The sequence below is a fragment of the Carex rostrata genome, chromosome 1 (genome assembly GCF_964058835.1).
Source record: "Carex rostrata chromosome 1, lpCarRost1.2, whole genome shotgun sequence".
In the NCBI taxonomy this organism is placed as follows: Eukaryota; Viridiplantae; Streptophyta; class Magnoliopsida; order Poales; family Cyperaceae; genus Carex; species Carex rostrata.
In genome coordinates, this window is record NC_135918.1 from 3,116,150 (window position 1) to 3,142,525 (window position 26,376).

At 34.4% G+C, this 26,376-nt stretch overlaps 5 protein-coding genes across 6 annotated transcripts; 3 read left to right on the forward strand and 2 right to left on the reverse strand.

Moving 5' to 3' along the window:
- The first annotated feature begins 201 nt into the window (after positions 1-201).
- Positions 202-1,544, forward strand: LOC144552188 (TLDc domain protein). Of its 2 annotated transcripts, none has more exons than XM_078300324.1 (3): positions 202-501; positions 605-820; positions 1,135-1,544. In XM_078300324.1, exons 1-3 carry the CDS (start codon positions 333-335, stop codon positions 1,455-1,457), a joined length of 708 nt encoding a protein of 235 aa, XP_078156450.1. In that variant the 5' UTR covers positions 202-332; the 3' UTR covers positions 1,458-1,544. The 2 variants fall into 2 exon arrangements, with proteins under 2 accessions (XP_078156450.1, XP_078156458.1); XM_078300332.1 differs by having other exon boundaries at positions 203-501; positions 1,144-1,544.
- A 4,914-nt stretch (positions 1,545-6,458) lies between these two features.
- LOC144565060 (GDP-mannose 3,5-epimerase 1-like) lies at positions 6,459-7,106 on the reverse strand. The gene is made up of 2 exons (XM_078314691.1): positions 6,861-7,106; positions 6,459-6,727 (listed from the first exon to the last, which is right to left on the reverse strand). The coding sequence occupies exons 1-2, from the start codon at positions 7,074-7,076 to the stop codon at positions 6,572-6,574; spliced, it is 372 nt and encodes a 123-aa protein (XP_078170817.1). The 5' UTR covers positions 7,077-7,106; the 3' UTR covers positions 6,459-6,571.
- A 5,559-nt stretch (positions 7,107-12,665) lies between these two features.
- On the forward strand, positions 12,666-14,254 carry LOC144552259 (DNA-directed RNA polymerases I and III subunit RPAC2-like). The gene is made up of 4 exons (XM_078300377.1): positions 12,666-12,760; positions 12,882-12,984; positions 13,368-13,444; positions 13,905-14,254. Exons 2-4 carry the CDS (start codon positions 12,884-12,886, stop codon positions 14,042-14,044), a joined length of 318 nt encoding a protein of 105 aa, XP_078156503.1. The 5' UTR covers positions 12,666-12,760; positions 12,882-12,883; the 3' UTR covers positions 14,045-14,254.
- A 2,408-nt stretch (positions 14,255-16,662) lies between these two features.
- On the forward strand, positions 16,663-19,570 carry LOC144552243 (ATP-dependent protease La (LON) domain protein). Its single transcript, XM_078300376.1, has 8 exons — positions 16,663-16,983; positions 17,201-17,269; positions 17,451-17,555; positions 17,663-17,737; positions 17,965-18,099; positions 18,262-18,403; positions 18,656-18,838; positions 19,342-19,570. Exons 1-7 carry the CDS (start codon positions 16,762-16,764, stop codon positions 18,805-18,807), a joined length of 900 nt encoding a protein of 299 aa, XP_078156502.1. The 5' UTR covers positions 16,663-16,761; the 3' UTR covers positions 18,808-18,838; positions 19,342-19,570.
- A 990-nt stretch (positions 19,571-20,560) lies between these two features.
- LOC144552227 (Basic-leucine zipper (bZIP) transcription factor family protein) lies at positions 20,561-23,919 on the reverse strand. Its single transcript, XM_078300375.1, has 5 exons — positions 23,721-23,919; positions 22,467-23,115; positions 21,910-21,985; positions 21,690-21,816; positions 20,561-21,349 (listed from the first exon to the last, which is right to left on the reverse strand). The coding sequence occupies exons 2-5, from the start codon at positions 23,105-23,107 to the stop codon at positions 21,132-21,134; spliced, it is 1,062 nt and encodes a 353-aa protein (XP_078156501.1). The 5' UTR covers positions 23,108-23,115; positions 23,721-23,919; the 3' UTR covers positions 20,561-21,131.
- Positions 23,920-26,376: the final 2,457 nt, after the last annotated feature.

Here is a 26,376-nt window from a genome sequence, read left to right on the forward strand (position 1 = left end):
TTGCCTGAGGGCTTTTACTCAAAAAAAAAAAAAGAATTTAGTTTGACTGGAATTAATCTGAACCGTCAGTTTGTATAAATTGGACTAACTGGGGATACGGGCTCAACACAAGCGAAATATACACTTCTCGCTCTGGGCCCACTCAGAGCCTCAGCCAATGAATAAAGCATTTATTGGCAGATGTACTGATGAACACAAGTGAAAAGATAAGAGAGAATATCCTGATTCCTATATTATCATTTCTATCGTTGAATAATACTTTTCTTTCCTCTACGAGAGAAACTCAGCTTTGCTGTAATATTTGTCTCGCTAGAGAAAAAAAATATCCTTTCATGGCTATTGTGACTAGCTCAGCCATGCCAAGATGGAAGATGATAAGACCTGTTAATTTCTTCAACTGGGGAAAAAACAATAGAAGAGTAGAAGAGAAGAAGCAATTCAAATACCATGAAATTGAGCTTCCGTTCTGTCTTTCCCTGGTTTCTGATACACACTTGAGAGGCAATCCATTAATTACCCTTTCTTTTATCGCCACAGTGATCAGACCTATTGACCGTTTCACACTAACAAAGGAGCTAATTTGTCTTAGTCTGTCAATTAATAGGGAGGGAGTTGAAATGCTGCTACAGAGCCTCCATAGATGGCTTCGGTGCGAATGATTTTCACCGTTGTAGCGACTTCAAGGGGCCATGTGTTATCATAGGATACACCGGAAACAACTTCAAATTTGGGGCATTTAATCCCGAAGGGTACAGGAGCACCGACGACTATTCTGACACCTTTGATGCATTCCTGTTTTACTGGAAAGAGACCAATACTGGTAGGATCTATTTTTTTGTCGTACATTATTGAATTTATAATGTAACCCTTTGATTGAATTCTTTCATTAAAGTGAAAACAAATTAAAGTACCTGCAAACATTAAGCAGAAACAATATAAAATCTATTTCTATTTCGACCTGATATATTTTTTTTTATCTAAGATATCCTTCATATGCTTTCTCCATGGAAATTACATCATTCTACTACAAAACATTCTAGCAACGGTTATAAACTTATAATGCCAGATGTTTACACAACTTCTACTGTACTACCTTTCCTTCTTTTTTTTGTTGACACGACTTTTTTTATGCAGGAGGTGCAGAGAATGATGAAGATCCCATAATTCTACCCAAGGTAGGTGGAAGTGGTGCTGCATTATTCGACTATGCACGCGGCGGGCCCCAATTTGGAGCGGACGGGCTACTTATAGGACCCCCGCTCACCCCGGTGATGGGTGTATTCACGGGTCCCGATGCAAGTACGGGTATCGGGGACCTTCGGCAAGCCAAGTCGAGATTGGGGCTGTCATATGCCAAAAGACATGATGGAAAAGACTCTCTGTTTGGCAATGAAAATAGAGCTGCTCTTGTTGAAGTGCAAGTGTTTTGCAGCCCTCAAATAGCTAGCTTGTATTGAGATAACTATACTGAATGTTAGAAACAGTAGGCGAATTGAGGTGTGAAAATTAAGTTTGTTGGTGGATATATAGGTCTTGATACAAAAGTTTGTTAGGCCGTATATGTAAATTTTGTAGAATCGAATCAATCGATGCATGAAAATTGAAAGGCTTCATTAACTTTGTTGATTTTTATGAGGTTATGAGGAGAAGGATTTATGCAGAACAGTATCGATTTATTTATGTAGAAATTTCATTTTTGTTGTATTGAATCTCTCTCTTTACACAAGTTCTATTCTATATTTATACAAAAATCTCTAACGGTAACATATTGTACCGTTGGTACTCTACTGTTCCTAGTCTACTTTATTCAATTTAATTATCCTATCTATTTGATCGATGATGGATGGATGAGATCAATTCATAGTTTTAACACTCCCCCTCAAGCTAGGAATGTAGATATCATACAATCATAGCTTGCTTGTAATGTCTTAAAATAGACTCGGATACAATCATAGCTTGCTTGGCAAGTTGCTCCACACTTCGCATGAGTTGAGTTTCGATTTTGACTTGCACTTTTTCCATGCCCGAAGGGATTGCATCATCTCTAAGTCTTGAAGATAGTTGCATCACCCTTGATGTTCTTCGTATTTCTTCAATTCTATAATTAAAAATTCAAACAATCGCAGTAACCCGATCTTTGTATCTAAATTAATATAAAATCAAGGTATTTAGCCAAATTTAAATTCTTGTGTTAACTTATTAATTTTGTCATTTTTGTTATGTCTAGATTATCAAAATATTTTGTCACTAATTATCAATTATCAATTTATCATGTAAGAAAATTTTAATTTATATTAAACAAAGATACCGCATTTTTGAGTAATCTTGTTGAGTTGACACCACAATCGGTTGTTGAAGAGATTTCCTCATTTGAGATTTTGTTGAATCGGGTTGCTCTGACCCGCTATATATTTTTCTTCATAAACTCCCCCTAAAATAGAGTCTTCCATTTTTTTTTCTCAAATGGAGAGATTTTCACCCATGCTCCAAAAAAATCTGGACCATTAATTTTTCTTCTTCACTGGCTCTTTGAGTCCGCCAGAGTGTTTTTTTTCCTTATTCTTTTTTCTTTTTTTCCTCCAATGGGTCTTTTATATTTTTTAGGTAATTGTAAAATTACCAACGTATCAATTTTTATTTTTTAGGTATTTGTATTGGTATTTCTAATTGTACATGTTCTTGTACAATTATTTGAGGTATTACCAACACCCCTTGGTCATCGAGCCAGTCACCCATATTTTGTTTATTGATCAGCGACTCCGTTTTTGGAGTTGTTACTGATATATTTTGGTTATTGATCAGCGACTCCACTTTTGGAGTTGTTACTGACATATATTTTGGTTTTTGATCAGCGACCCCATTTTTGGAGTTGTTACTGACATTTTTGGTTTTTGATCAGCGACCCCACTTTTGGAGTTGTTACTGATATCTTTTTTTTTTTTTTTTTTTCAGCCACCCCTTTTTTGGAGTTCTTACTGATTTTTTTCTGGTTTGGCCAGCCACCCCTTTTTGGGGAGTAACACTGGTTATCGGTATTGGTACAGAGTGAGCCCTTGTATTATGGAATATAGAGCTCTTTTGATGACCTTGTTTGCTCTTGGTATATCCCAGCCACCTTGATTGGTGGTCTTATTATCTTGGTATGAATTGGATACCGGTTCTTTGTGTTATGGAATGTACCATGTAAAAAATATGAATATTGAGACTATGTTTATGAATATTGGTATTTTTGTTATGAATATGTTATATGAATCTTGACCCATTTGTATGAAAAATATATCTTAGATTTTAAGATAGTTTGTAAAATAATTATTTTTAAAATTTGGTTTCTAGTAAGTTAACAACCTTTTTAAAGTTAGTTTTATAATTTTACAAACCATTATAATTAATACAATTGTTATAGGAAAAATTAGAAATTATAATATTTTATAGAAATGATGTCCAAAAATCTCGTGCCCTATTTTTTCTCATAGTTTTTTTTTTTGGTTGTACAAAGATAATTCATTTTTCTCACACAACATAAAGTAAAAAAAAAAGAAATTCATGTATGCATTATAGAAACATAATTATTTTATAACGTTCAATAATGTCAACATACAATTGGAAGAAAAGTCAGTTTTGAAATTTTATAATTAAAATGTTGAAATTTATGAAAATCTTTAGATGAAATAATTGAAAGTAAATTTTATAAGAATGAATATTTCTATTTTATTGATATTTTGGCAATTGTCTATAATTTTTCATACTATTGATTGGCGTTTTAATTCTATTGGTTGGTTATAAACGAATATTGGTTAGTTTTGGTCAAGGTACAGGTTATTGGGTAAAACATATGAAATTTATAGGCTACACCATATGAAATTTAAATATTTGTTTTTTGGGTACCGTATGAGGAGTTGCTTGAACAAATGAAGCATAGAATCCCCCTGATGACCCGCCTGGAGTGCCACAAATGGACGCCTCCATTTTTCCCACCAAATGTAGAGCATTCTTCACTGGCTTTAAAAAGAATGTTGTGGGTTTCTTTCCGCCGGAGATCTTCGCTGGAGAAAAGGTTGAATTTCTTCCTTTTCTGTCTCCGCACCTTTTGCCCCTTTTTTCTCTTTATTTCACGAGAGGAGTTAGGGTTTTGAGTTGCCGCCGCAAATGCCTGGGTCTCGTGTCCCTCGCCTCCTCTGGCTTGTGGACCCGCCCATGGTGATGTGGTGAGTCTCTTTTTGTTAGGGAAGGAACCGAGAAAGGATGAGGGTTTTAACTGTCTCATATTTTGAGTCGAGACCTGCAAGGTATGGAAAAATCTCGCCACCTCGGGCCAACTTTGAACTTCGTGAGGTCAATGGTTGGTTTTGTTTCTTTGATTTCTCGAAGGATTTCTCCCCTTTTTTGAGCTCTCAATTCTGGTATTGGCTGATTTTCTGGTTCAATCTAGTATTTCTTGGGAATTCGGTTACTGATTTGAATCTTTGTTTGGTAAGTGACTTGCTGAATTTTTGGGGGTTGATTGAGTTATTGGGTTATCAGATATTGTGCTGGTTTGTTGATTCTTGCTGGGAATTTTTCTGATTTTCCTGGTATAAATCTTGGTTGATTTTTTTTTATTTTTTTTATTTTTTTATTTGTGGTACTGGTACTAGTACTGGTAAGAACAGATATCAGTATGAGGGTTTTTCTTTTTTGGATGGCTGGTACAGTGTACTCAGAACTTGCTAGCCTTCTTGGCACTTGATTTTTTAACTGGGTTCTACATCCACTCTGACCCAATAATCAATTCCAAGAAACTGTATTCTGTTTTCTCAGCGGCTGGGATTTTGTTTGTTTGGATGGCCTTTACGGCTCTTGGGTTTCTCAAGTACCGATTAGCTTTGCTAGTTTGGGTGGTACTTGGCTGTTTTTCTCAAGCACCGACTAGCTTTGCTAGTTTCGGTGGTACTTGGTTGTTTTTCTCAAGTACCGACTAACTTTGCTAGTTTGGGTGGTACTTGGCTGGTTTCTCAAGTACCGACTAGCTTCCCTAGTTTGGGTGGTACTTGGCTGTTTTTTTTATGGTATTTGATTGATTTTGTTGGTTAGAACAAAAAAGGAAAATATTACTTATCTTTTTTTTTTCTTTTTCGTTTTACCTTAATTGAGGGTTGAGACCCATTTTCTTGCCTTTTGTACCAGACTGGTGTTGTATTGCGGGTTTGAATTTTCTCCCCCTCGTTTGCACTTCACCTTTCTTCTCTGGCTCTTGCTCTCTGTCACTGGGCTTCTCCCATATAGAGACGAGGCTAAGATTTGAAATCTTGAGGTCAGTCTTTCTTTCTTTTCTTAATTTCTTTGATTTTATGGCTGAAAGCCTTCTTCAGCTCTGGTTAGTGCAGGTTTTGTTCCCGGCTGCTGCACCAAACCATTTCTCTTTCCCCTTTTTTTTTTCTTTTGTGGTTTGTTGTTCAGATCTGAACTTTTTGTGGTTTTTTTTTTGTTGGTGCTGCAGTTTTGTTGATTGCGGAATGGAGTTAGGATTTTAACCTGGCTCTGATACCATGTTGATTTTTATGAGGTTATGAGGAGAAGGATTTATGCAGAACAGTATCGATTTATTTATGTAGAAATTTCATTTTTGTTGTATTGAATCTCTCTCTTTACACAAGTTCTATTCTATATTTATACAAAAATCTCTAACGGTAACATATTGTACCGTTGGTACTCTACTGTTCCTAGTCTACTTTATTCAATTTAATTATCCTATCTATTTGATCGATGATGGATGGATGAGATCAATTCATAGTTTTAACACTCCCCCTCAAGCTAGGAATGTAGATATCATACAATCATAGCTTGCTTATAATGTCTTAAAATAGACTCGGATACAATAGGCGAATTGAGGTGTGAAAATTAAGTTTGTTGGTGGATATATAGGTCTTGATACAAAAGTTTGTTAGGCCGTATATGTAAATTTTGTAGAATCGAATCAATCGATGCATGAAAATTGAAAGGCTTCATTAACTTTGTTGATTTTTATGAGGTTATGAGGAGAAGGATTTATGCAGAACAGTATCGATTTATTTATGTAGAAATTTCATTTTTGTTGTATTGAATCTCTCTCTTTACACAAGTTCTATTCTATATTTATACAAAAATCTCTAACGGTAACATATTGTACCGTTGGTACTCTACTGTTCCTAGTCTACTTTATTCAATTTAATTATCCTATCTATTTGATCGATGATGGATGGATGAGATCAATTCATAGTTTTAACAAACTTGCTCTAGTTGCGATTGATTAGATTCTTTTCACACAGTCTGACTGTGCTGCCTTTCGGTCAGGGATATGCATTACTGTATACTAGTAATCGTGCCCGTGCACAGCAACGGGAGCAAATTATGTAGTAGAAAACCTAATTTACTAAAGTATTTTTTTCATAAAAAAATAGAGAAAAAAATATGGAATTAACAAAACAACTAATGAATACTAATGTAACAAAAAAGCAATATTACACTAAGCTGTAATCACTCCATTCTATTCCAAATATGGAATTAAGCTCAATTCAACACAAATCAAATAAATTAGGATGAATTGCACGGATTTTTACTGCTTCCCATCAGCAGCACAAAGGGAACCAAGTTGAACTGGCGCTTGGATCCCGACCACCTTGGACGAACCATAACCCGACAAATCGGCTCCTGAAACTTTATCCTCCTCAAGCTGCTCCTTAATCCATAAGTATGTAAATCTCAACCAATTCTGTAAAAATGTATTAATAAATAACTCAGTAAATAATAAAATGGAATTCATAAAATTTACCAGTAAATAATAAAATGATAAACAAGCAAAACAAAAGAACATAAAAACAGATTTGTAAATGAACAGAATTTACCTTGAGCCTCATGGTGGGTGCCCAGCCAAGCTTCTCCTTGATAAGAGTATTATCGGAATTACGCCCGCAGACTCTCTCAGGACCAGGAATGTGGTGAATTGGGAGGTTCTTGTCTTCGAAGCTAAGTACAATCTCAGCCATCTCATTCATGCTCACTATTTTGTCATTTCCATTGTTGACCGGCTCACGGAAATCAGACTTGGTCAACCTAATCATAAAACAGATAAGAGTAAATTAGTGAGTCAAACTATGAGAAGAAATTTTCTTTTTGGTGCTAAGAGTTTTTAATAAAAAAGAAAAGAAAAGAAAACTTAGATATGGAAATAATAGACACCTCAGCGGGCCAGGTGTCTCGCCTCTAACCTAGATCGTGGGACCCTACACCATAGTCTCACGCTGAACCCTCTCGAATCGGCGACCAGAATCTCTCGCGATTAGTTCTTCAGTTAGCACTTTCAAGGTAGGTGTTTTCTCGCTTGTTTCTTAGAAGATTACCTTTTAACTCATCCTTTTAATTGATAATTGCATGAAGGTCACCACTGGAGCCGACCATGTGTTCAATCTGGCCACTGACATGGGTGGCATGGGTTTTATCCAGTCTAATCACTTTGTTATTATGTATAACAACACCATGATTAGTTTCAACATGATTGAGGCTGCCATGATTAATAGTTTTAAGAGGTTTGTACTCCTTAAAAATAAATCAATACTGCTATTGTTTGTGTGGTACTTTTTTTTTAATGGTGCTTTTCTGCTTTTACCAGTCAATCAAACCACACAAAGGAGTGAGCCTTTCGACATGCCTTTTAATCTAGAGAGAAAAAGGTGACTGAACAAAGCAAAACCAATCATATAAATTAAAACACCCACCTGATATATAGACAAATAATGAGATAGAAGTTGAGAAAGAGATAAGAAATTGATTGTTCTATGGAGAACACAAGCTCCAATACCTCTTTGACTACAAACACCTCTAATTTCTTAAACCAATCTGCAACTCTCCAAATGGAGTTCGGGCAACCCGAAGAAAGCCTTCAAGCTATGGGTTTAATGGCGCAAGTACACATCACCAGCGCGTACCAGTCAGGGGTAGCGGTATCATTTTGTAATTCTGGTTATATAACTTCAGAGAAGCATGATTTACCTAAAGTCTGGGTTAATGAAGAGGTGCATAACTGCATGTATATAACTTCTTCTTTTTTGTATTTGTGTTTTATGCTTATTATTGTGTTATGGGCACAAGCATTAATTTTAATTTAGTTTCTGTTCTTCTTATGGTTTCTTGGAATTAACCAGTATCTCTACATATATTGATATATACTATAGTTAATCCCATTTGGTTATTACTCTTTTGTCCTTTTTCTTTTAATCATAAATAAAAGTACTTTGTTTTGTTATATTCAGTCTGTATCTAATATACCTGGTGAAACAAATAAATTTCAAAAGGATAATGTAAAATTATTTAGGTTGATTTATCAGAAGTGCAAGCAATGGAACTACTGATCAGATCAGTTCTGGCAAAGAAAGTTTGAGTTCATGGTACGCATTTATCCCTCATTTATGAGCCTTCAGATTTCCTGATCCAATATATACTACCATCAAGCAAGAAACCTGAACAAAAAAAAAGGACAAACCTCCTGAGAAGCGTTGGCGAGGCTGTGCACAGTGGGTCAGCGCTCCATCCAGCGGTTATAATATCCTTTGGATGCCATGTAGCAGTACCTGATTGAAGAAAATCAATTACAAGTCTAGCCCCTGATTTCTAACAGAATTGTAGCTTATGTTTATTACTGTGTGAAGATGGTTACAGCAGCCTAGCCCCAGATTTATATGTTTAATGAAATTCTAAAAATATAAATTCTATGTTTAATGAAATCCTACAAATAAGATGCAATTTAAATGTACTTCTTTGAGAGCAAATTAGTTTGACAGAGATCTAACTCCGAGAAGGGACATGAAACATTGTTTAAATGAAGAGAAATAAAAGAATGTAGCTAAAACAAGATATTAAAAGGAGAAAAATTTACCCTTCTAGTTGAGGCAAGGATATGAGGTCACTATTGGGCAAAAGTTCTCTTTGCTTTGAATTAAATAGTGGATGATTTTCTTTTAGAAAGGGGATGCAAACATTACATTTATACATAATCTTTAGAACTATGATTTACCAACAAATTAGATTTGAAAATCCAAACTAATTTAGCATAATTAAATTTGACCTTTTCAAGCTTGGAGGCGTAATCATTTATAATATCAGATGAAATCTCAGCTCCATCCAGATCAGAAACATATCTGTAGTGCTGTTCCCCTTAATCACCTGATAAAAATGGACAGAGAATTATGTCACTTTCTGTTAGAAACGCTGAAACAGGCTAATAGACATTGATGAAGCCAATTTAAAAAAAAATGATGCGTTTTATTAGAGAAGCTCATTGTTAACTTGCATTCTCAAGGTCATCTCTGATCTGAGAAGCAGCTCATTGTACTTCAGATCTGACATACTCATATATTTTTCCGTCGTCAGTATCAGTGGAAGGATAGTCGCTCTGTTAAAAAAATGAAACACAAAAAATGAAAGATTAGGATTGAATGGCAGTAGTAATTGTTTTATAGGATTGAATGGCAATTATAGAAAGGGAAGAGACACGGCGTGCCAACATTGAACACACCGCTGAAACCAAAGCCTATGCCACTCGCAACCCTAACCCTAATATCCAAAAAGGGGCGAAATTGAGGGGAGCACCCAATAGCAACCACAAGTGCGACGCGTGTCGGCAGGAAAGAGACGACGATCCCTTCGCCACTATCAGTTCGTCTCACAACTCCATCCTTTCGACAACGATCCTTCTTCCCCTTCTGTGAAGGAAGTTGAGAGATGGCTCGGTGCGGGTCAGGTGAGAGAGCGAGAGAGATGGCGGAGATGGCTGAGGCGATTAAGTTTCTTTTTCTCGTTCTCGGCGAGGGTCAGGTGAGAGAGCGAGAGAGATGGCGGAGATGGCTGAGGCGAATAGATTTCTTTTTCTCGTTCTTTTTCTTTGGAAAGAAGGGATCGGGGAGAGGGACTGGGAGAGGGGGATGGGCAACCAGCGTCCCAGCGAAAAAAATTGTACATCTGAGATTTAATTTGCACGATTTTTGATTCAGATCTAACGGTGCAGAACAAAAAAATTTGTGGCAAGATGTGTGTCTATACATGTGGCGGGTCCAATTTCAAGTAAATTTAAACTTCTACACAGACAAATGATGTATTTAATCAAAAGAATGCAGATTAATTGTTTAGATGGCTCAGATTCAATCAACAAAAAAAACAATAAATCAGGACCCTTGCAGGATCTAGACATTAAGCTCCTTAATAAGGTAGGGAGATGTGGCAAGATGTGTGTCTATACATGTGGCGGGTCCAATTTCAAGTAAATTTAAACTTCTACACAGACAAATGATGTATTTAATCAAAAGAATGCAGATTAATTGTTTAGATGGCTCAGATTCAATCAACAAAAAAAACAATAAATCAGGACCCTTGCAGGATCTAGACATTAAGCTCCTTAATAAGGTAGGGAGATATCGGAGGAAATCATTTTAGGTCCAATTCCCGTTTATAGATTTGGATGGTTTTCAAAATCCGTAATTTGCTCCAGAGCCATGCATGCATTGGTTTATTACTTGAAAACCATAGCTAGAGTTTCTCACACACAAAAAAATCATAAGATGTTCTTAAAAATCTATGAATTGATTAATAGACAAATATTTATTTCTACATATTAATTAATCAGATTTTTATGGTAAAAATGCATGATGTATTATGTCTACTTAATTTATTAACGTTCATTAAAATATGCACATTCATAATTCGTCACAAAAAAAATATACATGCACATTCTTTTGAGGAAAAGATGCACATATTTTTAACCATAAAGAGATCCCATACAACAAAAATGTGAAAGAATCGCAAGGATAATAATTTTTATCAGACAAAGCTCTAAGATGATAAAGCTCGACTTGCAATTGAAATTTAATTTTCCTATTATGTGTGCTTGTTTGGGAGCCGAAATTTTTTTTATTATTATTACACAAAAAAAAAACGGACTTGACATGATTTTAGAAAATATATATATAGCCTCACTCTTTGCATAATATAATTGAGCAAATGTAAATACTTGTCTTTTTAATTCACTCTTTTTTTTTTCAGGCCTTGGTGCTTGCATTTGTTTGAGGATGCGAAAATAAAAGCAATACACTTGATGAACAACACATTCTTTCACATTATGGTCTTTGCCTAGAGGTGCTAACGGGTCGGGTCGGGTCCGGATACTATTATATTTGGATCCATACCCTAAAAGTGTTCGGGTCCAAATTTCGATTCATACACTTATTTGTTTCAATTCGGATCGGGTCCGGATCGGGGTACCTATCTACTCGTATATATTTCGAGTCCAGTCTTTCGGTTCCGGGTAGATATATACCCATAATTTGTTTGTAGATTATCGGGTCCGGTTCGGATACGGGGCGGTTCTGGATCCAGAGCGGGTATATGTCACAAAAAAATCAGGAGGATGGAGAGAAAATAACTTTTGAAAAAAAAAATATTGAAGAAGAGATATAATTTTTAAAAAGTAAAATATTAGAGATGACGATTTCATTTTCTATGGTTCAAAAAATCTATGAATGAAATACTAATAATTTGTAGAAATGACATATCAATGAGAGTAATAAATTTTCATTATTATGCAGAGGATATCAAGGCAAATATTGAAGGATGTATCCATAGTAATAAATTTTATTTAAAAAATTAATGCAGCTATTATAGAAGGAATAAATTTGACATCCATCTATGTGTATAAACATAACGAATATGTCACTGCATTCTATTTTCTCATATTAAAAAAAGTACTGGGCTCACCACTGCTTATGCAAAAATTAATATGAAAAGTTGTATTTTTATATATTAATAGTTATTAATATATGTTTTATCGGATATTTATACGGGTATCGGGTCGGGTTCGGTTATGGGTCGGATAATTAAATGAAATCCATATCCTACCCATTACAGTATCGGTTCCGGTTCGGATCTGGGTCGAATATTAAATTATTAATTTTGTAACTATAATCATAATTTAACCGGTTATATTTTTTAAACTATACCCTATCCAAATTAATTGGATCCGGATCGGTTCCGGGTCGGATCCGGTTCGGTTCCGGATCGGTTCCGGGTCAGATCCGGTTCGGTTCCGGATCGGATCCGGATAATCAGGTAAAAGTAGCATATGGGTTAATAAAAAATATTGACATATACTGTTGTTTTGACTGAACACGGCCTTTGATCTTGAGTTTGTGAGATGGAAGCATGAACACGGCCTCCTGTGTATGAGGAATTTAGGATAATTAAAAGATATTGACATATATTGTTGTTTTGACTGCACTCAACACACAAATGATAGAATTAAAACAGGGCCGCTTGAAGCCGAAATTGCTATGTCAATATATATAGCCGTGTACGAGTTTGATGGTATTCCATATTGAGTCTGGTGTTATTAAATAATTTTTATTTATTACACGCTGAGCATTGTTTCTTATACGAAGATTGGGGACGGGTATTAATTAATCTCCATCTATTAGATTATTGGAAAAGATAAACAAAAAAATAAAAAATCTTTTAGCGTGATTTCAATATTGGGGCACCGCAAGAGCTATTTAAACATTTTTATTCGTTATTTTGGGCTTAATGGGCTGCGGTCCAAATATAGACAGGTCCCTACAAGTAAAACAATTATAAAAATGATTTCCTATTGCACCTTCTTCGTCCCTTGCTCTTGTATCTCCGGTCGGTCGAAAACCCTAAACCCCTCTTTTTCCTTCCGAGTTCCGACTGCAGAATCGCCTCCTCCTATTCTCAAAATTTTCACGTAAGTCAAACCTTCTATTTTAATATATTTCATTATCCGTTTTGAAAAACTCATAAATTTTGTTTTGTTTCTAATCAAGCAACTGTTGTTTATTGATAATTTATTTTTTCGGTTTGCTTAGAAATGGAGCACGGTTCATTGACAGATGAGAGCTCGTCAACATTTTCTCTAATAGACGAGGATCACACTTTGGCGAATTCTGTCAGATTTGTGCTTAATCAAGAGTAAGTATTAGTTACTTCTAATTCTGTATATACCAAGCACAATCAATTTACTTGTATATCTCCCTGATAGAACCACTGAACAAGAATCATGAATTAGTTAGTTTCTCTAATTTGAAACTTCTCCCTGATAGAACCAGTAATGGCACAAGGTTACTAGGTTAGTAGCACATGGCCATCTAAATTGTGCTCTTGCTCAATTCTTTTGTTGTAAATAATAAAGGTTGAACAGGGAAGTAGCTGAGTGCTTATTAAATATGGTATGATTGAGTTATTTATTCATTTGTCTTTATTCTGGTGTGCAATTATTTCCAATTTACAATTGTGCTCATCGATTAACTCCAGCTGAATTTCCATTTCTTCTTTTTCTCTGTAACACTTAACAGCCCAAGAGTGTCGTTTTGTGGATATAGCATACCGCATCCGTCTGATAATAATGTCAACATTAGAGTTCAAACTACAGGTGTTCTTTTTTATCCTTTACATGCCTATATAATTTCTCCACTGCTTTAGATTTCCAAAGTATTTACAAGTGCAATTCTTCAATTTGATTGGGTCCATGAAGTTGCTGCTTCATGTTTCCGAAATCATATGAGAAACTGCTTTTGGTACTGGACCTCGCCACTGATGTGGAAATAATTTTTTTGTTGGGTTAGGTGTTTAAGTATAACTGATCCCTTAATCAGTAACTGAATTAATAAATCTATTATTCATAATCAGCAGGAGTGCAAGGAGTGTTTGCTATAATTTTGACCATTATACTACCTATGCGTAAATGTTGTATGCCATCCCTGTAATGAAGTGCAAATTTCATAATTGTTGAATGTGACTTTTTTTATTCGTGTCTATTTGTTTTTTGTTTATTTCCTTCTGTAATTATTGAATAATGCCGGATCTTATCTGTACAATTTTTGGATGGATAGGGGCCTCGGCGAAGAGTGTCTTAAGGGATGCACTTGCTGACCTAATGGCAAGGTGCAAGCATGTCCAAGTTACATTTGATAAGTCTGTTACTGGCTTCAAGGCAACACAATCAACCAATGAAATGAAAGTCGATGAATAGTTGCTTGTGTTAATCTTTATTTATTTTCTGTTTTATAATATGTATTTGTAATTTCTGGCAATTATTTAACCTTTCCAGTCATCTTTCTTGCCCACAAATATATGTGTTTCTAGGTGATTTATGATGAGTGGAACTTTTTGCTCTTACATGTCTTAGATGAGCTTGGCATGCATGTTCAATTTTTATAGTAATGTTGGTTGCTCTCGAGTATTTACTGCATCTAAAATAACTCTGACTGAAAGATAGTTTACTTTTCCCTTTGCTTCAAATATTTTACTTAATTTTTTTATTCACAAAGATGAAATTCTTTAGAACCTTCTGTGATGGTCAAATCCCCACAATAGCCTAAAATAAAGCAGCTCTTGTTATTTTCATGAAGTTTGTTGGATTTTGATGATAAGAAATAATATTAGTCAGCAGCTAATTTCACTGAAGTAGCCGTATATGTGCTTCAGAATACCACGTTTTTATCCAATTTCTCAGTTTTAATAAGTTGCATGTTTTTGGTTTCCTCTTTTTATTTTGTTCTGAGTTGTTGCATTTGGCAACCAAGGGCAGCTATACTTGGCAATGCCTCCACACTAATTTGTGAAAAAACTAGAGCTGTTGGTACGCTCTGGTCGCTGATACTACAGTCGTCAATGATACCAATTCCCATATAAAGTAGGGATTAATTCTGGTAATTCATTTCACTCACTTGGTCATCTCTGTATGAAGAGCTGCTTCTGATCAATTCTCAATCGTATTTGATCTTGCCAATTACGACTTTATTATCCCAACAAGTGGTTTTGATTGTTTTTGCATCAATCCACTAATAGCAACAACAATGTATCAAATTAAAAACTCGACAAATCAACAGACTCGTGCCAGCTAAATTAGTCGAAAACTAAATGTATAAATTAGAGAGAGTAATTAATCTGAAAGTACTTCTAGGTAGAGTTGTTTTCTTGTTAGATGTATCATTTCTAAAGTAACAGTACTCTCATGACGAAAGTATGAAACAAGAAAAAATAAACAAATAAAGATTAGATAATGACACGAGTCAAGTCGCAGCTGCTTTTTTTTTTTTATCAAAAATGCCAATACAAAAACGCACAGACCCACCATCATCAAGTTACTTTTTTTGTTCCTTTTTCATAGACATTTCCTGGAACAAAATACAATATAAAAAATGTAAAATTTTGGTCTCCAAGTACGTTTCATATGAAAATCATTCTAATTGTTAAGTGGTCGGTTTACACTTTGAAGGAGTTATAAATTCATAATGAAGACCGAACCTGTAGTATTCTTATACTATAGCCTCACTCAACTCAATTAATATTTTTTTTTAGAAAAATAATGTTTAACAAATATATTTAGATATATTTGTAAATTAAATATTTAGATTATACAAGTTATTAGTTAATTAAATAATTATATATTATTAATTTATTATCTGTTGATAAAGGTAAATTTTAAATAATACTAATACTTACAAAATAAGTAAAAATAATTTAAGATTGCGAGAATACCTTCCTCTGATTTAACGTACTATTAACACCTTATTAGAGTCTGTTCGGACCACCAATTACTTGTGAAAATGCAATAAAATTTCAACTCAAAAGAATTTAATTCTAATGAGTTGGTTGTCGTAAAAAGAAATTGAGTTCCTTTATCCATGTCACCTGAGTATTCCTATGAAAAAATTAAAATTCACTCGAATTTTTCCCCACATGCCAAGGACAACGATTTTTTTTTATAAACCGTAATTAGAAAAAAGATTTTATGAAACAACATGATTACTTCTTTTTTTTTATAAAAACCATAAGAACTGAAATGCCTTTTTGGTTCCCAATTTTTTTTTTTTTTTTTTTTTGAACCGGAATGGCAATTCGGTCTCAAGCATTTTTACAATTTTTCAACGTATTTTTTTCTCGATATCTATGAAAACGGCTGGGATCAAAATGTCATTTTGGTCCCAAAAAAAAGGAGGACCAAAATGCCATTTTAGTTATTATGTTTTTTGTTAAAAAAAAATAATCATGTTTGTTTCATAATTTTTTTTTTCTAATTATAGTTTATAAAAAAAAATTCAAGGACAATTCATCCTTTTATGGAATTGACAAAAGATATTAATCACGATTTTTTTGTGACACCTTATTATATAGAAACTTATAAGTTCTTTCGAAAAAATGGCTTAAAAGATAATATATCAACAATTTTCAATAAAGACGTAAAAATATTGATCTATACAAAGTTGTCATATTTAATAACATATAGAGATTTAGAAAATCCAAAAATGTCATATTTAATATTTTTGACAATTATAACGTCATGACGAGAATGAAAGTGTAATATACAAAGTTACAGTCGAATTATATGATACTTATCACAGTATAATCCAACAATTCATTCGTATATATTTTTACATTTTTTTTTTATCGTGAGATTAAAAAAAATGAATTCTAACATACATTTTGATAACATGATCTCATCTCTTGTATTATTCCGCGCTTAGTCGAACGGGCCCTTGCTTTTCCTCTCTGCTCTTTGACTGGAATTCTTTCTCCTTTTTAACCAAAGAATCAGCCAATCAGGCGCAACCACTTTGCTAATATTACATTATTACTCCATGCTTCCATCTTATCTCCCGCCTTTTTCAGAACTATTTTTAGCCACTAAACTCTAGTACTTCTACCCTTTCTCCACAAACTTTTGCGTGAATAAGGATTTCTTCAATGAGACACGGAGTCATCGGAGCACTATCTCTGGCTGGCTCTTCCTTCTGTAGCCATTCTACCCTCGCATCAAATCCTAAACCGGGATACCGTCTTTCAAATGGAGGCGCATCTCTCCACTTCCCCAATTTCATCCCAGCTCACCACCGATTGAGGAACTACTGTACAACAAATCGAGCTCCTTCTGTGGAGCTTCCTCTCTTACCTTTTGGGCTGGACGAGGTAATTTAATTTTGACAATAATCAATTACGCTTAATTTTGGATGAATTTGCGAAAAAAAATTAATTCCAATTTAATTGAAGGGTCATGGTTAAGACGTTCAAATAGTTACAGAAAGTATAAAAACTTGCATATATAATTATTGTGCTGGTTCTTAATTCCGGTATTGTCTGTTTTCTTATGAAAATGACCACTTTACACTCCTTGTTTTTAATCCAGGTTCTAGTCCCATCTGAGGTGAAAACACTGCATTTGTATGAAGCCAGATTTCTAGCTTTGTTGGAGGAGGTAATTGTTTATTTTTCTACATCCCCTCCTTTTCAAATTTCAATGAACTTAGTGTTATAGGTTCAACTAGAGAACAGAAAGACTAATGCATTGTTGTTTTATATTGTTACTCAATTGATGTTGGTTTTAAGAAATCTTTGAATTGTTCTTAGAGCTTACTCTTGATATTTTTCTATTCCAGGCGGTGTCCAAAAGGAACAAAACTTTTGTTCACTTTGTTTTGGATCCAGTTTCAAATAGTCGATCCTCCTTTGCAAGCTATTGCTGCTTGATTCATATAGAAAAAGTGAGCCCCTATTTGCAATAAGTGTTTGTTGCAAATTTCTGTCTGAACCAAAACCTACTATGTTTTCATTGACCTTTTAACATGTAGTTCTTATTTTATTTTTTCAGATTGAGAAGGTGCCTATAGGAGCATTGGTATCTATAAGAGGCATAAGTCGAGTAAATGTTGTTGAACTGGTACAGGTATATGCCAGCTAGTACAAAACCCATTTCTCTTGTTATGTTTTGCACCTCCTCATCTTTTTTGTTTTAAGTTTGTGAATGAAGGCTGATGAGAAGTCTACTACATTTTGGATGTAATTACAGCATTTTTCTATCTAGCTTAAAATAGCCCTAGTAAATTTCTCATTAATTATTGTATTGCCTTTTCATTTCATTTTTAGAGTGGTGATACTCTTCATTGATCTCAGATAGAACCCTACTTGCGAGGAGTTGTCGTACCGCTGTTAGATAATATATCCAATGAAGCAATCAAATTGGATTCAAAAATCTTGGAGCTTAGGGATTCTATTTTAAGTTTGCAAGAATTGCAAATTAAACTCAAGGTAAATATCTAGGGATACAAGTTCTTTTACTATTTTTTGGTAAACTTGAACGTGTTGTGGTTAAAGCAATGAAGGTATCACTACGCAACTAGTGTAAGCTCATCTTAATGTTTTACATATGATTGCATCTAATTCCTCTCCTAATGTGATTTCCCATATTAGGTACCAAAAAGAGAAAGATTGCAAACTCAGACCAAAAGCTCTTTACTGTGGGCTGAAAATGGAACCTATAATTTCTTGCCTCAAGATTTTGTCCCAACACTAGCTGAACGGATCTCCTTCTCAGCATTTCAACCAGTATCATGTGAAGAAAACTTCTTTACTTTTTTGTTAATTTACAATTTCAGAGGCTCCCTGCCATCTTAGCACTCTCATTTCATACATGGAAGTACTAATTTATGTCTTATTTATATATGTCAGAATAAATTTATTACTTAGCTGTGTTTATACTATAAGAAACATTTCCTCAATTGAGAATCAAAATTCAATACGTGAAAAACATTTTTCAATGCTATGCATTTATGCTGTTGTAATTAACCTCAACTTTTAAATGCAGGGATGGGAGACTCGGAACTTTTGACCTTGCAAAGGGAGAAATGGAAGGCAATGGAAATTAGAGATAGTTTGGAAAGAGTCGAAAGGGGAATAGAGTTTGTCGGACAATGCATGAAAATGGTTGCAGCTAGGCTTGCTATTCAATCCCTTTGATTTTTTTTCCACATTCAAGTTCAGACTACAGGTACTCCTTTTTTTTTTCTTTTCATGCCTGGATAACTTTTCTTTTACTACTTATTAGCTTTAGATTTCCAAAGTATTTCAAGTGTAGTTTCTTCAATTTGCCTGCATCCATAGAGATGCTATTTCATGTTTCGGAGGTCATATCATCAAATGAGAAATTGCTTTTGCTTTTGGAACTGTACCTCACCACCGGTCTGGAGTTGGTCTGGTGTGGAAGTGGTTTCTGGTTGTGTTAGATGTTTAAGTATAACTCATCCCTTGATTAACTTAATTATTACCTGATTAAACAAAATGTATTAATTAGGATCAGCAGGAGTACAAGTAGTGTTGGCCACAAGTTTTGGCCATTAAGTATAACTCATGTGCTGTCCTTGTACTGACTTGGAAGTGCAAAATTAACGTCTAATGTAAATTCTTTTATTTGTGCTATTTGTTTTGGTTTTCATTCCTTTTATAATAATTGAATAATACTGGGTCTTTTCTTTACAATTATTAAATGCATAGGTTACTTGGTGAAGGATGTCTTAAAGGATGCACTTCATGACCTAGCGGCAATGTGCAGCATGTCCGATCTACATTTGACATGGCTGTTACTAATGTCATTGCAACACAACCGATTGTAAAGATGCATGTCGTTGAATAGTTGCTTGTTTAATATATATTTATATTTCTTTAAAATATATGTACTTGTATTTGCTGGCAATTACTTGTAGTTGCTTGTTTAAGATGTCTAGACTGTTTGCTATTACATTTCTTAATTAGGTGGGTTTGGCGTGCATGTTCAATTTGTATGGTAATATGGCGCTGTCAAGTTTTCCATATCAAAAATCACCTTGTACAAAAAAAAAAAAAAAAATTAGTTTACTTTTCCCTTTTGCTCCCAATATATTTTATTTATTTATTTTGTAAACTTCGCTGATGAATTTCCTTGGCACCTGTGATCTTCATATTCCTCTCAAATATTAGCCTAGAATAAAGAACTATTTTTCATTTGTCAGGAATTAGCTGGATTAATGATTAAAAATATATTGTTAATTTTATTAAGATTTATGTACATCTGCTTTCAGATTGCCGTGTTTTTCTTCAATTCTGAGAATTGGAGTTTAGTTGGTTGCATGTTTTGGTTCTCTTGTTATTTTTAGATATAGCAGATGGTATCTTAGAACAGCTATACCTCGTGATGCTTCCCCACTAATTTAAGATAATATGATTAGGATCTGCTGTTAGGCTTTTGTTGCTGATTTTCGAATCATCCATAATGCCAAAATCTATAAAGCAGGGCAAAATTAGTTCTGGTAATCACACTTGATTGTTTCTATATAAAGAGATGCTAATTAAGCTGAAGAAAATTTTGAAAGATTTAATTTGCTTGACATGGACAGCTTGTACATTCTTATCAACTGTATTGATTTTTAGGCAATGAGTCCTTTCATTATCATATCAAGTAGTGTGATTGATTGTTTGTGCATGAATCCACCTATACCTACGACAAAGTATCAAGTTTGAACTCAACAAATCAACAATTTTGTGGCAACTGACACGGATAGAAAACTGAATTCACTGATCAAAGATACAGTCATTAGTCTGACAAGTTCTTATAAACAGAAACTTGTTTTTCTGCCTGATGTATCTTTTCTACCTAAGAGTGCTAACCTAAAATGAAAGTATGAAACGAGAAATTAATTGCATGGACCAAAGAAGAACAAAATAAAATATTAGATAATGACACAACAAGTCTAGTCCCAGTTGCTTTTTATCAGAAGTGCCAATACAAACACACACAGACCCACTCCATGGATCGTGAAGTTCCTCTTTTTCTGTCCTTTTTGCATAGCAACATTTCCCGGAACAAAATACAACTCATTTCCCACTCACGGACCATGCCCAGATCCATCATACACTAACCAGATCTAGTACAAATGTTACAAGAAGAAGAAAAAAATATAAATAATGAAAAAAAAAAGTAAAAAAATAATCCAGGAAAATACATGGAGATGCAACGAAAAGCATCATGCTAAGTAAAGAAATCCCTAAAAACACCTCAGACTGGTCGAGCATCAACAAATATACGGTGAGCTCAGCATGACAGTCAGGTGCAGAAAAAAATTATAAAATCCAAAATATCAGAACACCCCCTCCAAAGTTATTGATTAATTAACTAATCAATCACCTTTCTGTGGTGTTAATTTCACCCTCAGGTTTGAAATTCCAATGGTAAACACAGCTCTCACTTCTCTCTAAATCAGATTTTTTAGCAGCGCAACACAAGATGCCATGCCCGCAAGGGGATTATTCTAGATGCGAAGCGGGCCACTAACGGGTTCACGCCCAGAGTTAGTAGGGGGTTCTTTGTGCTTGAGGGAGAGGCTTGCAAACTGGGAATCAAGGTCTCTACTGCTACTTCGGCTGTGCATGCCAGCAGTTTGTTGTTGTTGTTGCATTTGTTGTTGCTGTTGCTGTTGGTATATGTTTCTCAGTCGTGCGACTTCTCTCTCAAACATCTCTTGTTGGACTGCATGATAAAAAAAAAAAGGGAATGGCAATCAAATTAGTGAATGTAAAACAAAGTACAACTGAATTAAGAATAAATCTACATATTTCATGGTGATAACAATAGATTGCAGTCGGACACAATTTATCCAGAAAAAAATGTAAGTTATGCTAATCTCATGAATTTTGATAGGCACAACTGGTAAAGAATGGCTATCAGCCCAGCACAGTGTTGGTTAGGTGGCCCAATTAAGACAATTCTGCAATTAGGTATCCATTTAATCCACTCTGACTTTCCTATCCGCAGTTGGACCATTAGACTGAAAAAAGAAAAGTCAAGAAAAAGAAAAGAAATAGGTTACATCTTTTGATGAGTTGCTCCTGATTCAAACTTTCAAGCCGTTGTTTAAGTGCCTTATTCTCCAAATCCAACATTATGTTTTGTTGGCTCAGAAACTCCATCTCTGCTGACACCTCCATTCCTTCTGCCTGTAGAATAAACCTTTTTATGTAAAGAAACCTTAAGAGGAGAAAAGAGCATGTTTTTGAACTATAGATTATATATCTTTTAATCGATCTAACCTGAAGTGTTTGAACCTTTCTCTCCAGCTCGGCAATGTACTGGAGCTTCCTCACACGTGACCGCTGCGCATATTGCCTATATCATTATAAAATAAAATCATATCTCAATTACACTCATATGATTAGGTTTCAAGGCAATCAACTTTACATTTGAATTAAATTTGCTAAAAGTTTTAATATGTTATAAGCTATTTAAGTACAGAAATGCTAATTTTTTATAGAATGAGACATTTAGCTTTCAGATCAGGTGCCGTGCGGCGCAAAGGATGTCATGTTTGGCCCCACAAAACATAAATATCATCTACAAACCTGAGAACTTCAAACTAGAACACAGCCCCCCTCTAAACATGACATATATTCCTCCCCTAATTCTTCAAAAAGAAAGAAAGAAATCATCCCTATATTTTTGTATAGAGACAAACTAAACAATTTGAAGTTTCGTGTCTATTGAATTAAATGTTTCAGCGACAGGTACAAAGTATCCTAATATATAACGCATTTTGGAGATGTTCATTACACTAGTTTTGAAGTGGTTTGAACCATTTATAAGTTCTTACTGTTTAGCCCGCTTGGTATCAGCCTCTGACTGCATGTGCTTCGCATGTGGGTTTTCCTTCCTCTCAGCAGCACTGTTTCCTCTCTGCTCTTGACCTGGCTCCTCTTTCTCCTTTTTAACCGAAGAATCAGGTGCAAGCACATCAGCATCCCGTGGGACCACCTTCTCCTTGCCATTATTTTGCCGGTGGAACCCAGTTGAGGCCACAGGGCTCTCCCAGACTCGGCCATGGGTTCGGCCTGCCAAATTCAGATCCGGGTACCTCAAATTATTGGATTCAACCGTTCCTCCCCATGTTGATCCAGTCAGGTCTGAACTGTAAACACTGGCACCATCAAAGAATGTAAATGAGTCACTAGATGACCTTCTGTGTCCCCCACGCCTGACAGGGGTCTCAGGTTCGTTCAGCAAGTCGTCAAGCCAGGAAGGTTGCTCTTCTAGAAAGCTCTCAGATGCATTTCGGTGGTGAAATGAGTGGCGCTGACCTAACTTAGTGTTAGTGTTTGGTTTGGAGCCGATTGTACCAGGGTCAATGTAATTTTGAGCAATTGGGGATGGAAAGGGGCTTCTTGGAGGCAAAAAAGATTGCTTTGTTGAAGAGGAATTGTTGTTTCGCAAATTGATCCCTTGTGTACTGGCCATAGTTCGACCTGTAAACCAAATTTATAGTAAATCAATGAATTTCTAGTGGCTTCGAAACCTGATTCGACATAAGTTTTGTACTATCAAAATCAAACAAGTAAAAGAGAGGAAGCTTCTCTGAATCAAGTGTTTGTAAAACACTGATCATATGCAAAATTTAATCTTTCTGGGTTTTTTATCACTCGACAGTAAAAAAGTAAGATTATAACGTATCCGACAAATCCAATGTCAATGCTCGTATTGGCACAGGTAAAAGATCCGTATATCAAGAAAAACACTACAGATCAGCTATTTTAGATGGAAGTTCAGCTCAGCTCCAATCAAATAAAAAACCACTGAACTAATATACATCTATAGTCTGTATCAATTGAAGGAGAACAGAATCCCAAAATGAGGTCCCTTGTGCATCTCAATCTTATCAGCACACGTCCAATTATTAAACAATTCTAAAAATTATAGATTTCAAACTCAGAAAAATTGGAATACAGTCATCTGAACGTAGAAATTAAACTCAATCAATAGATCAAACAAAAACGGAGCTCAAAATTTTTTGAGCAGCAAAGACCAAAATAATTAATAAAAATATTCAAAAAGGAAAAAGAGAATCACTCACGATTTCCCACCCTTGGAGGTAATCCGAATCGAACTACAAGAACAAAAATCTCCCAAATTTACACTTGTGATCTTTTTCACACAAAATAAAAGGATGGGGAAGAGGGAACCCAGGACAGGGAGGAGAGAGAGAGAGAGGAGCGGCCAAGAGCAGGATAGGTGGACTCGTCAAAGAATCGGGTTATAACTGCGATTTTTTTGTTGTTTGTTTTGTTGTCGTAACAAGCCCACTTAACGGTAAACGAATAATTTTCGTGTCGTATTTTTAATAGAAGAACCTCCATTAAAAGCAAATTAAAAATATAAATAGTCTTTGTATTGTTTTCAAATTTTTACATGCATTTTGTTCTCTTCCGGAAAATGGTAAACTGAAAATTATAATTTCTAATTATTTTGACATCAGGTAATATATTTATTAGGTTATCCATTAAATTTTGTACTTCACAATACAATGATTGGAAAAGAATGATATTGCAAATTAAAACGAAATTTTATGATTTTTTATATTTTATTTATTGTGGAATAGACTGACCACATTCTTATAGGCATAAACAAGCGTATAATTTAAGATGAGAAATACTCGCTTTAGATGTGCTATTAATATTTGTTACGTTCATTTTATTATTGTCAAAACGGCTTTAATGTGTTTTTACAAATTGAATAATGATGAGCAATTTATTTAATTAAAAGTTTGTTGCCGGATAAACTTAGTTAACGAGTTGCTACAAAGTAAGAAAATATTACTATATAAACGTAGTAACAAAAGTTGAGGACCAAACTACAAGTTCCTTATTGATTGCATAAATATTATAATAAGAGGGTTAGATTTGTAAAAGTGAAGATAATAATGTGAAAAAAGATGAAGGTGGGTGGGGTGTGGGGAAAACGGGGAAATGACAACAAGGAGACAGCTAATGAGAGAGTTGGGATTTGGTAATTGGGTACTGCGCACAGCTGCTATATGCCTACATATCCAATGCCCCTGCTCTTTTTTTATCTGGCTTGTTTTTCAATTTTTTTAGAGCATGTTTTCTGCTGTCTTAAATCTTAATGCTCTCTCAAACAGACAAATAGCGGTTCATGTTTTTCCAGCCATGGATCCCCACCATATTCCTCATTGGGCCATAAATGTTGCTGTTTTAGTTTTTTCTTGTATTTCTAGAAATTACAATTTCGCTTTTGTTACGAATTTAATTCAAAATAGAATGTAGGTGAAATCCAGTTCCAATCTGATGACTGATAGTGCCCAAATTTTTAAAAATATCATTTTATAAAAAATCATCAATTCTGTATAATTCCAAAAACTATCACCACTGCATTTATGGGATACGTTCTCCTTTCCTGGAGACCACATCTAGGGGATGCGGCCCCCTCTTTTCTTTTTCTTTTCTTTTTCCCAGGTGATGTTTTTAGTTTGTTTGGTTTTTGTTATTTGTTATGTTTTAATTGTTTTGGTTTTTATTACGTTTCATTTGTTTGGGTTTTTGAAAATAACAATAAAATGGGCTTTATTTTTGTTTCAAATGTTGTTTTGTTGGAAAAAAAAATGAAAAAGCAAAAAAAAAATATCATGCTAATGTTATCATGATTACAATAACAGTACGCCTAACAAACATAAAATAAATATCCATTACAACAAAGGTACGCATAAACAATATTCTTAAAAATACAACAAAAAAACATTCAATATAATGAAAACCAACCAATTAAAACATAACAGATAACAAAAACCAAAACAAATTAAAAACATCATCTGGAACAAAAAGAATGATATTTTTAAAAATTTCGGCTGATAGGGAGTTACGAGAACCAATTTTAGCGGTCATGTGATGAAACATTAGTGAGCAGATTTGAAATGGATGAGTATTTGTAGAGTGAGGTTATGGTACCATAGTGACAAGGTACCCGAATTATACCCGTTTAATTCTTTTTTGGGGTGATGCCGAACCGAACACCGAATTATTCGGTTGACCGAACTTTGACCGAATTAAACCCGAATAATTCCCGAATTTTACGAATTATTCACAAATTATTCACGATTTTTTTCCTGAATTTTTCTAAGAACAATTATTTTTTTGCTCCCTTGCAGGACTGAGATTTCTGATCCGGATAATTCCGAATCATTCCCGAATTATACCCGAATCACGAATTTTTGATCTCGCTAAACCGAACCCGAATAATTTATTTGTCACTATGTATGGTACTTGATAATGTGCACGTTGATATATACTATACATTAATATTTTTGTTTTTAAACTTTAAATAATTAATTAAGATCGCTCAACATAATCTTTATATAAAAATGTATTTGGAAATCAAATTGTACATTTTTTTGAATATTTTTACTAAATTTTTTTTTAGATAGATAAAAGGTCAATAATTTCTGAATGGTTCAGAAATTCTACCTATCTAAAAAATAGTAAAAAAATTATAAAATTATAAAATTTGATCTCGAACTACATTTTCATATGAAGATCATATTAAACGGTTTAAATTAACCATTTAGACTTTAAAAAAAATAAACAAATTCGTATACATATTGATACTGGTATGTACATTGCAAAGTACCATAGCCTCATTACATATTTGTATTTCATTCAATGGGTACAAAGAGACTCAATAGCCAGTCCATATTTATGGATGTCTCCCCTGAAGTA

Bases quoted from the DNA above. Each gene is read 5' to 3' on its own strand.
- LOC144552188 (XM_078300324.1), top strand. From the start codon at position 333: ATGGCTATTGTGACTAGCTCAGCCATGCCAAGATGGAAGATGATAAGA. The intron at 502-604 runs GCAATCCATTAA...GTCAATTAATAG, and splicing joins TTCTGATACACACTTGAGAG to GGAGGGAGTTGAAATGCTGC. The intron at 821-1,134 runs GTAGGATCTATT...TTTTTTATGCAG, and splicing joins CTGGAAAGAGACCAATACTG to GAGGTGCAGAGAATGATGAA.
- LOC144565060 (XM_078314691.1), bottom strand. From the start codon at position 7,076: ATGATTAGGTTGACCAAGTCTGATTTCCGTGAGCCGGTCAACAATGGA. The intron at 6,728-6,860 runs GTAAATTCTGTT...ACATTTTTACAG, and splicing joins CACCCACCATGAGGCTCAAG to AATTGGTTGAGATTTACATA.
- LOC144552259 (XM_078300377.1), top strand. From the start codon at position 12,884: ATGGAGCACGGTTCATTGACAGATGAGAGCTCGTCAACATTTTCTCTA. The intron at 12,985-13,367 runs GTAAGTATTAGT...AACACTTAACAG, and splicing joins AGATTTGTGCTTAATCAAGA to CCCAAGAGTGTCGTTTTGTG. The intron at 13,445-13,904 runs GTGTTCTTTTTT...TTGGATGGATAG, and splicing joins CATTAGAGTTCAAACTACAG to GGGCCTCGGCGAAGAGTGTC.
- LOC144552243 (XM_078300376.1), top strand. From the start codon at position 16,762: ATGAGACACGGAGTCATCGGAGCACTATCTCTGGCTGGCTCTTCCTTC. The intron at 17,556-17,662 runs GTGAGCCCCTAT...TTATTTTTTCAG, and splicing joins GCTTGATTCATATAGAAAAA to ATTGAGAAGGTGCCTATAGG. The intron at 18,404-18,655 runs GTGAAGAAAACT...TTTTAAATGCAG, and splicing joins AGCATTTCAACCAGTATCAT to GGATGGGAGACTCGGAACTT.
- LOC144552227 (XM_078300375.1), bottom strand. From the start codon at position 23,107: ATGGCCAGTACACAAGGGATCAATTTGCGAAACAACAATTCCTCTTCA. The intron at 21,986-22,466 runs GTAAGAACTTAT...ATAATGATATAG, and splicing joins GATACCAAGCGGGCTAAACA to GCAATATGCGCAGCGGTCAC. The intron at 21,350-21,689 runs GTAACCTATTTC...TTTATCATGCAG, and splicing joins GGAGCAACTCATCAAAAGAT to TCCAACAAGAGATGTTTGAG.